This window comes from Moschus berezovskii, chromosome 2 (genome assembly GCF_049115385.1).
Source record: "Moschus berezovskii isolate FMDL1 chromosome 2, NW_MosBer_1.0, whole genome shotgun sequence".
Lineage (NCBI taxonomy): Eukaryota > Metazoa > Chordata > Mammalia > Artiodactyla > Moschidae > Moschus > Moschus berezovskii.
The window spans coordinates 56452243-56463286 of NC_142461.1; the positions used below are offsets into that span (position 1 = coordinate 56452243).

An 11044-nucleotide genomic window follows, 5' to 3' on the forward strand; every position below is an offset into this window, starting at 1 on the left:
ATTAATAGGACTACCCTAAAATAAATGTAGATTCCTTCTAAAAATTTGTCATAATACAGATCACATTCTGTTCCATAATTCTGATAAAGAATATGCTTTTTGGTAATAAAACAAGAGTTTAGGATGATTCAGTCCTTGGAAAATCTTAATGGCAGTCACTCAATGAAGAAGTCAATCATTCCCTGGAGTTACACTCAAAAATTGCTGTTAACATTGACCAGATTTTTGTTTTTTTGGTGGTTATTGCTTTAGTTGGCAATATCTGTATTTAAGACAAAAGAACATCTCCCACTAAGCCTTATTTTAAATATTACAAAATTTATATAGAAGACAGACTCATAGAGGCTAAAATGCTGATGGCATAAGTAACTCACCCATGAAATGGGTGCAGGTTTTTTAGAGGATATCCAAAGATCTTTTTGCTCTAAAAATAAATGCCCCTATTCTTCAGAGTGTTCCCATTCTTCAATAGGAGACTCGAGCAGCTTAATAGTTCTTCTATAAAAAACAAACCACTCTTGTTAACAAACCAAAAACATAAAAAGAAACAGATAAAGGACAGTTTTCACAGTTAACAATAAATAAAAGTGCAGTAAGTGTTCAAGTAGGGCATGTAGTTTAAAAACTACATGTGAGTATTTGGCATAGGTCATCTTTTAAAGGCTCTCCGAGGGTCCCTGCCATTACTTATTGTGGTCATGACTGTTTGATTATTAGCTGTTCCTGGTAGCTGTGGATTTATAGGTCCCCGGCCATTGCTTCTACCAGCATATGAAAACTGGCATCCCCTCGCTTCTGGGCCAGTCTGAACCCCATTTCCTAAGAAAGAATATAAAAAAAATCACCATTTTCAGACAGAATTAACATCTATTTGAAGTTGTAACAGAAGCTATTAATGATTATAAGAATATTATAGAAAACAAACACCTTTATTTGTAATCTACTGGAAAAAATTCAGTGTGAGTTCTAGGTTTTTCCAAATGTGTAATTACTTCAAATGTATTAACTTGATGCTTGTATCAATAAGGAATGGGGGAAAAGGGCAACTTGGGCAACTGAATGAGATAATAACAAAGTAGGAAAAAAGCATAGATAATGTGGGATATTGAGGGAAAAAGTAAAAGAGAAAAGAAAATGTAAAAGAAAAATAGTATATAAGTATTGGCATTTGGTTCAAATAAGGTTCCGTTCTGTTCAGTCGCTCAGTCGTGTCCGACTCTTTGTGACCCCGTGGACTGTAGCCTACCAGGCTTCTCCGTCCATGGGATTCTCCAGGCAAGAATACTGGAGTGGGTTACCATTTCCTTCTCCAGGGGATCTTCCCGACCCAGGGATCGAACCCGGGTCTCCTGCATTGGAGGCAGACGCTTTAACCTCTGAGCCACCAGGGAAGCCCTCAAATAAGGTTAGTAATGTTTTAAGAGAGACTATAATTTTAACTTTTTAAAGGAAAAAACAGCAAAGTGTCCCACAACATAACAATCAGAGCTGTGCCAAAACATGCAGCCAACAGGTCAAGTAAATTCCAGCCACACTGTGCTGTGTGCTCAGTTGTGTCCAACTCTGCGACCCTACAGACCTCAGTCCACCAGGCTCCTCTGTCCATGGGGATTCTCGGCAGGAACAGTGGAGTAGGTTGCTAGGCCCTTTCTCCAGGGGCTCTTCCCAACCCAGGTGTATTCTATACCGTCTAAGCAGCCAGAGAAGCCCTGAGCCACCCTAATGAATTCCAATCACTAAAGACTTTTCCCTAAGTCTTTAAGAATAAAGGCTTCAAAAGACCTTTAACAAAGGTATAAGAGCCATTGACCTTTGAAGGTATTTGAGAGGTAAAGGCCAGCTATTAGCATATGAAAAACTAAGGTGAGCTATTAATCTGAGGTTAAACTGTTTTCAGTACACAAAAATAGCCAGTTATTCTGCATCTACTATAAATAATTACTATACAAATTCCGTAAAAATCAACAAAAAAATAGCATAATGCATCATCAAAACTTAATTTCTTAATCACTGAGTTCCCAGTAACTGGTCCAAATGTTTAAATATAGAATGTGCTCAATAAATTAGCTTAAGAGGGTACCTGTTTATTCCAGAAAAATTAGTTATTTGAGAATTCCCTCTTTCACAGTACTTTCCGTTTTAGTACTAATTTTTGCCTAAAGACAATTTTAAGAGATTCCCTTAATTCTTATACCTGATCACAAATTTGCCAAAAAGAAATCTTACCCACTGGTCCAAATGTACCTGTACCCACACTGTTCATGGAATTATTCTTCTGTTCATTGTGTGCCTATAAAAAAAAAGTTTTACTTTAATCAAATAAAGATTTCAAAATAAACATATAGCATGTATCCATTCTGCTTTTTAACTTTCAATGCCTTTTAAAACAATTTTTAAATTTTATTTTTAATTGGAGGATAATTGCTTTACAATGTGTGCTGATTTCTGCTGTACAACTCAAATCTGACATAACTATGTGTATGTGTGTGTTACGTGTACCCTCCCTTTTGAACCTCCCTCCCACCAGTCACCCAGTCCCACCCCTCTAAGGCTGTCACAGAGCGCCAGCTGGGCTCCCTGTGTCATACAGCAGCTTCCCATTAACCGTTTTATACATGGTGATGTATATATGTCAACGCTACTTGCTCAATTCGTCCCACCCTGTCCTTCCCCCACTCTGTCCACCAGTCCATTTTCCACGTTTTTGTCTTGATTCCTTCCCTGCAAATAGGTTCATCAGCACCATTTCAGATCCTATACAGACTCACAAAACACATAAAATGAAAATGACCTTTAGAAGATTCTTTTTAAAACTGTCTCCATTATACTTAGGATATGAAAAGCTTGGCAACCTAGCCATAGAATTATATTACACAGTCAAATTAGCCTAATCATAAAAACAGACAATACATTTGGATTAATTACCCCTTTGTTCTGTTGTCCTCGATAATCTGGGTTAGGTTCACTGAAATTTGGCAATTCTGAATAAACCATACAAAATCTGAAAGACAATAAAGGACAATTTGAATGAAATAATCAACCTTTATATAGTATGCATAACTGACAGGAATAAAGAACTTAGATGTCAGTGAATTAACCAAACAGAAACATGCTAACTAACTCTATTCATTTACAATAAAACTTCCTAAAAGCTTTGTTTCATTAAAAAAAAAAAAAAAAACCTCAAATACTTGATTGTCTACAATGTTAAAAACATTCTATTTTGTATTTTAGTTCTAATTCTGTACTGCAAAAATTAAATGTCAGAGATCAAGGACACAGGAGCACATCTTTGTCCTGTTTCTCCACACAGGCTGATTGATGCCTCTGAACCATGTACAGGGTTCCAGAGTGGTTTTTCCAGCAGTGGTGATGGATTTGCACTGATCCACTCACACACTCTCGTCCAGTCACAGTCATTCTTTGACCAATCACTGTGAATCTGCAAAGATAATCATTCAAGGTTAAAAGTGGATTTTACAGGAATTAATAAAAGACAACTGGCTATTAAGAAAACAGTTCATCCCAAGACTTCTTATCAACTGACTATGGTGTATATTAATTAACATCACACATAAGCATCTTCTCAGCTCCTCAACCCACAAATTAGAATCAGCTTTGGTAACTCCTATACTGACCCCAACACAAAGTCACTATGCATTGAGTGACCTCCAGTGGTTCGTCATGTAACTGACCTTCATTACTATAAATATTGTACATGTATGTGAAGGTTGAGTCAGAATCCTAAATCTTTCTGTAATACTGATGCTAAGACCTCTCATAGCACATAACTCTAAACATGAACAGAAGTAAACTCTAATTTTCCTCCTAGCGAAAGCAGTGTTACCAGTTTATTATCTTTAAAAGTTTTAAGCGTGCAGTGTAGAAAACATTCTTCCTATATTTTGTTTTCTGCTGCCATTTGTGGCTTCTCCCTTTAGATATCCTCTATTTTGATAGGTATTAAGTATGTGTCTTAGGCATAAACCATATAGAATGGACTTAATGGTTTGGTTCACTGCCTACACCATACTTTATGAGTACATCCCAAATGTCTAGGCCAGTGTAGAGACTGAACACCTTTACACCCCTAGGATGGTTCCTCCAAGTCAAGGTGGAGATTACCAGGGTAGTAGTTTATGGAAGCTCGCACTGTGGCAACCTGTACAGTACCTAGACTGGATAAATATAGGACTTCAACTGTCACTGCTTCAAGTCCTTTTCCATATGGGTACACATTCACCCATAAACAGAGAAAAAGAAAAATTAAAGTTACTTCCTGAAACTAATACTCAGCTTCTTAACTGAAAATTCACTAGATGACAGAGTTTACTTCAAATGGTACTTGTGACACGTGAAAGATATACGTTCCCAAAGCCTACAGAAATGGGCCGACGGGGGATGGTCTCAAGTTCAGCTTCTTAATGCTCTTTGCCAGGAAAAACTGACATTCTCAACCACAGGAAACAGTATTAATAACTGTCAAACTAGCACATACACAGAAAGTTAAGCTCCTGGAAGCATTCAGTTTACCAGTCAAAAAAGGTCTGGGAAGAGGTACATACTTTATACCTACCAGTTATTCTGTTCATATCATTTGTAATTTATTCAATTATATGAAACATATTTTAATACTCACTCCCCAATTTTCTGAAGTTCTCCACCCCTTCCAGTATAAAGTGTCAGACATCCTTTCCACATGGATGCATACCTAGAAAGAAAAGAAACATCAGTTCTATGGAAATATGTATGTTTCCTTCGACTTAAATAAATTTTTATACTGTATCTTTTGTACTGTGGTGCAGGTGGGGCTCAAGCCCTGTGTCTGCCATTGATTAACTTGTTACTTACTAAATAATAATGTGAAGAAAAATCTACTACCAAATTTTGATATAATTAAACAATAACCAACCCTAGAAAATAGAAGTCTTTTTGCAAAGGAAGCATTATTATACTCCAAAGATCACATCTTTAGTCAATTCAAAGGGAGAACTTTCAAACTGCAGAGACTTAAGCAGAAATTACTTTATTCAATCACAGGACATATAAAATCTACATCCCAGTGTTTAATTTTACACTTACGTAATTGGTCTACCAGATATTGGTAAAATTGTTTTTCCTTTGTCTCTATAAAACCCAGGTTAGTATGTGTTATTCCTAAGTTACTAAAAATTTAGTAAATTTAATCAAAGGGACTAAAAAACTAAGATCATAATCTTACACTGATTTGTCTTTCCAAATTCCCTATTTTTAGCAATAACAGCTGAACATTTAAACAATTTTGAATTCCGATAGTATCATTAAATAATCCTATACACAAAACTATGAAAAATATGTTAGTATTATAAAATAAGCCCAAGGCTTGGTTCTTTGTACAACTACTATTAAGTTTCATGATTTACAAAGATAAATTATAAACAAGCATTATTTAACTAAGTACAGTGATGGCTTACCTTTTAATACAAGTTAATAAAATTCTTCTAGTCTCACATTATATATTTCTCTTTATTTAGTAAATGCTACCTGGAGTGCTGTGGTTCATGGGGTCGCAAAGAGTCGGACACGACTAAGCAACTGAACTGAACTGGATTTATTAAAGAGCCCATTCATCATTTTGTTACACAAAAAAGTGACTGAGACAGTGCACTAATATCTTCCCTTATTAATGTAAAAATTAACACCTATTTTGAGAGAAAAATTGAAGTTACTGCAACTAAAACATTTAACTTTCACTTATTTCAGGAATGAGATCAATGTTTGCAGGATTTTCTGATATGCATGCCAATATTCAAATTACCTTTATTGAGATGTATATCTTTCTTCCAAAGTTCTGTTGTTAGATTCAACAAGAATTTAAGGGCCTTACAAATGGGCCAGACTTCACTGTATATGTTACCTTAGTAAGTAAGTTGCTTTAATTGTGTCCAACTCTTTGTAACACCATGGACTGTAGTCTGCCAGGCTCCTCTGTTCATGGGATTCTCTGGGCAGGAATACTGGAGTGGGTTGCCATCTCCTTCTCTAGGGGATCTTCCCAACCCAGGGACTGAAACCCTTGTCTCTTAATGTCTCCTGCACTAGCAGGCAGTTTCTTTACCACTAGCGCCACCTGGGATTCCCATTTTACAGAAAAGTTGAGAAAACGTAGTAACTTCAAGACTAAACAGAAGTTAGAAAATAGTAGATTTCTTTGGTGTTGAATTTTCCTTTACACTGTACTTCTCGGTAACTATACTCCTTAAGATCCTACAGACACTACTTGGCTACTTAGTTTTTCCACAGTTTTTTTGATGGACACATCATGTATTTTCTGTGACTACAAAATATGCGATAATCGAAATGAGAAGCTGTTTACAGTGTATAACTTCTAATCGCTGGATGAGATACTTTGGCAGCCAAAAAACTTTAATTATGCTAATTTTCACCCTACCCTCCCTGGTAGAAATTCTCTTTTGTTTAAGTTAAAAATGTGGAAGTTTAAAAGACTTAACCAGTGTCATAATGAGTCACAGGGTATGAGAAAAAAAATGTCTAAGTCCTGACTCTCACTTCCTCCTTTGATGATACTGTGCCTCACTTCCTGAAGGTGCTCTAAGACCTGTAAAATCCTATCAAGGGGCTCTTAAGTTCCTATTTTCAGGGTGATCCAACACTTTTCTGAGATTCTATTCACTAAGCTAACACCAATCTCCACCCACTTTTCCTACAGGTATGACCAATGAATTATTACAATTCTGTAAACCAAAAAGCTTCCAAAATCTAAAGATCCTTCTCTAGTATTTTATCTTCCTAAGTTAAAAACTTGGTAAATCTTGGTAAATGCAGCCTAACTTCTTACCTCCCCCACCCCCTCCTTCCAAAAGAAGGTACTAAATTATTCTTAAAAGCCAATCTGCCAACTAACTCTTTTGGACAGAAGTATCATAGATACCTGTCAAACATTTTCTGCACAACATTCTGGTTTTTGTGCAACACTGACCTTACAATAGTAGGCAGAAAGAATCATTTTCAAGAATGTATCTTCCAGATATTGTAAACTTCCTTTCAACTTTTACATCCGAGTACAAATTTGACACACTACAAAACCGACTAAATTCTCCAGCTACAATCTCAATTTAAGTATACACGGTCTAAATGTGTATACAAATAAAATATGGGTAGGACTTCAGAAGTTATTAAAAGGGGAAAAGGTTGGGGAAATAAACTAAGTGACAACTACATTATATAGTTAATGAAAAAAGATGAAGTATTAACTATGTCAGTTTTAATAATCTACTAAAAAGACTGAATAATTCTAGAATGGTATTTAAAAATCTACCTAATTTGTAAACAAGGTGTGGCTATTTAGATTCCCAGCTGAAATTTTTTAAAGGCAAAGGTGTTACATCCCAACGCCGTCCACCATCTCAGGTTAACATCGGTGCGGCTCAAAAATCCTCGGAGTGGCCCACAGAAAACACTAAACTTTATCCAGAACTTGCCAAGGTGCCCGGCGTCAGCCAATTCGGATTCTGCAGACTGCTACTTTGGAGGCGCACTCATTCCCCAACCCTTTTAAGCACACCTACCCTCTGGTCAACCGAATAATATCCCCTGGCTGTATTAGACCTCCGATTTCATCCCACACGGAAATCGTGATGCTGCCAGTTTTATCTGCTACTTTGCATGATCTCACTTCATGGCCGTCTTTGGTTTTGGTCACGCGTCCTGTGAAGATTTAAAAATCAAAAGGCGGAGGGGTGTATTAGATAATGAGGACTTGCAAAAAGCGAACTCCTCCTCCGGGATCAAAATGCACCTGAAGGGTGGGAAGAGGCCGAGCCCCGGGTTCTCGCCGCAGGCGGGCTGCCGAGCCGGCAGGGGCCCGCGGGGCCACGTGGGTGGGGGAGGGGAGAGGCGAGGGAGGCGGGGGGAGGGGAGCCCCCGGCTCGCAGCGGCGGCGCCCTTCCCTCCTGTCCCGGGACGCACAGGGCGGCGGGGCGGGCTGCGGACCCCACTTACCTATCTCCAGGACAATAAAGACGACATTTAAGTTTTTCAGTCCGGGCTTAATATCTTTTATAAAAAGAGGGGGGTCCCTGACCCCGTTCATATTGAGGCAGGTGCGGCTACGCTGCGGAGACTCGGGTGGGGAGGGAGCCGGACAAAGCTTCCCACCCACCCCGGGCCAGGGGCGAGGGCGGAGGGGCGACCTTGGGCGGGGGTGGCGAGAGAAGGGGCAGAAAGCGGTTAGTCAGGGACCGAGGAAACCAGTCCAGACGGCACTGAGCCTAAAAAAGGGGTAGGGAAAAAAAAAAAAGCGCTCACAAGTTTAAAAAAAAAAGACGAACCACTCCGCACAACAACCCCGCTCCCAACGGGGCGACAGGAAGGCAAGCGTGAGAACTGCCCCTTCTTTGGGTAAAAGGAAGAAAAAAAGGCAGCGAGAGGACGCCTCTGTCCTGAGTGCCGCTGACACACAGACAGGGGAGCGTGCCCTGTCCGTCCCGGACTCCGGGGAGGGTTGGGCTGTGACTGCGAACCCGGAGCAGAGAACGAGCCGCCGCACACCCAGCGTCCCAAACACCGACTGCGGAACGCGCCCGCGCGCCAGCAGGACCCTCGGGTCGCCCCGCCCCTTGTGACGTCACACGGCGTCGGCACGCCCGGCGACCCGCCCTGCAGGCTCCGGGGAAGCGAAGCCGGGGAGCAGAAGCCAGCGAGCGCGGCGCGCGCAGCTTCCCTGCTTCCTCCCTCGTTCTTCCAGCGCGGAGCGCGGGCCCTGCCTCCTCAGCCATCCAATCGGCTCTCGGCCTCACCCCCTCCTCCTCCCGCTTCCGCCGTCGCTGCGTAGCGTCAGTTTTACCCATCCGTGTCTTCCTTCTTCAGGTTGCTGCCGCTGGGTCTGGGACTTCTGGGCTTACGTGCATCTTTTTTCCCCTCAGAGTTCAGTCTTCCACCCCCACTGTTTAGTTTCGCCGTCACGGGGACCAGTTGCTGTGTTTTAAGATCCAGCGGGGACGTCAGAAAGTACGCAGTTGAGTAAGAACAAGCTTTAGGCGAGGGTGGTGGTTCTGAGTTGAAAGAAACAGAAAGTAGGGATGGGTCCTTAGGTATAAAGCTGTGATTTTAGGGCCGGAAGAGAAGTTAGAGATCAGTTTAACCGGCACATTTTAATGCATTTTGAAACAGATCCAGAAAGGTGGGGGCTTCCCTGTGGCTCATCGGTAAAGAATCTGCCTGCAGTGCGAGAGACGCCGGTTCTATCCCTGGGTCGGGAGGATCCGCTGGAGGAGGGCATGGCAACCCACTCCATTGTTCTTGCCTGGAAAATCCCATGGACAGAGGAATCTGGTGGGCTATAGTCCATAGGGTCGCAAAGAGTCAGACAGGACTGAAGCGACTGAGCACGCAGACACGCCGGAAGGGTGAGGTAGGTTGCTGAAGGTCACCTAGTAACTTTGTGAGCAAGCAGGACGTCAGCACAAGTTGTCCGACTTCGTGTTTTTCACTCAATAGTGCTAGGCAGATAAGTTCTTTTGCAGATTTATTTTTCCTTACTCTTCTCTCAGGTACACCGTTTCACCATTTTGCTTTTCTTTTGTTTTTTAGTAGACTTTTTTTTTTTTTTGGCACAGTTTTATGTTCACAGCAAAAGTTACGAAGGTACATAGATTTCCCTTACACTCTAACCTGCGCATGCATAACCTCTCACCATTATCAGTATTCCCCCCAGATTGGTACCTTTGTTGCAGTTGATGAATCTACATTAATATGTCACCCAAAGTCCATAATTTACCTTAGGGTCAGCTCTTGGTGTTGTACATTGTATAAATGTATAATAATACATTTATAATATTATACATTGGATAAATGTATAATGTGTATTCACCATTACAGTATCATACTGAGTAGTTTCACCACCCTAAAAATATTGTGTGCCACGTATTCATCCTTCCCTCTCCCCTAATCCCTGACAACTACTGATATTTAAATATCTTCATTTCCCAGTATGTAATGTAGTTGAAATCAAACAGTATGTAGTTTTTTCATATTGTCTTCTTTCACTTCTGTCACATTTAAATTTCCTCCATGTCATGACCTATCAAGTCACGCATTTGTTTTTTACGTGCAAAACAACTGTGTAATAGCAGTGGGAAACCCTGAAACATTATAACCTGGGGAGGGAAAAGAGTAAATTTTTCTTTATGTAATGAAAGGGACATATGCTTTAGAAACAAACCTGAGCTTTTGAAGTAGTTACCAGCTGTGTGACCTTTAGGACAATTGACTAAGCTTTCTGGTCATAATTGAATCATCCATCCAAAAATAAAAGGATGCCAACTTCACAGAGCATCACATGGGCTCATAAATTATCCGATGTGTGTGCACGCATGCTAAGTCACTTCGGTTGTGTCTGACTCTGTGACCCTATGGACTGTAGCCTGCTAGGTCCTCCATCCATTGGATTCTCCAAGCAAGAATACTGGTGTGCGTTACCATGCCCTCCTGCAGGTAATCTTCTGACCCAGAGATCAGACCTGCATCTCTTATGTCTCCTGCATAGACAGGCGAGTTCTTCACCACTCTGCCACCTGGGAAGCCCCAAATTGTCCAGTAGTGCCTAACAAATAGTAGAAACTCAAGGAATATTTCCCCCCTTGCTATCCTATAATTCTGTGATTGCTAATTTTTATCCCCATTTTACAGATGAATAGCCAGGGAAGGCCAAAAAGAAAGAAAGTGAAGTCTTGTCTAACTCTTTGGGAGTCCGTGGGCTATAGTCTACCAGTTTCCTCCGTCCATGGGATTCTCCAGGCAAGAGTACTGGAGTGGGTTGCCGTTTCCTTCTCCAGGGGATCTTCCCGACCCAGGGATCAAACCCTGGTCTTCCACATTGCAGGCAGACGCTTTACCCTCTGAGCCACCAGGGAAGCCCAGAGAAGGGCAAACGGAGTTTTGAATCTAGGCAATCTTGACCCCAGAGTCCTCCAGCCTAAAGGTAATTTTTAGAGTTAATTTGCAATGGTGGAATTATGAGTCAAAAAACAGAGTAAAGAAATAA

General features: G+C 40.8%; 1 protein-coding gene across 3 annotated transcripts; it reads right to left on the bottom strand.

The window, feature by feature from the left end:
• Positions 1-413: 413 nt before the first annotated feature.
• On the bottom strand, positions 414-8867 carry NABP1 (nucleic acid binding protein 1). 3 transcript variants are annotated; one of them, XM_088828718.1, is made up of 6 exons: positions 8846-8867; positions 7569-7707; positions 4640-4711; positions 2926-3001; positions 2227-2290; positions 414-819 (listed from the first exon to the last, which is right to left on the bottom strand). In XM_088828718.1, exons 1-6 carry the CDS (start codon positions 8847-8849, stop codon positions 650-652), a joined length of 525 nt encoding a protein of 174 aa, XP_088684844.1. In that variant the 5' UTR covers positions 8850-8867; the 3' UTR covers positions 414-649. The 3 variants fall into 3 exon arrangements, with proteins under 3 accessions (XP_088684844.1, XP_055253779.1, XP_088684845.1); XM_055397804.2 differs by lacking the exon at positions 8846-8867 and adding an exon at positions 8002-8564; XM_088828719.1 differs by lacking the exon at positions 8846-8867 and adding an exon at positions 7799-7883.
• Positions 8868-11044: the final 2177 nt, after the last annotated feature.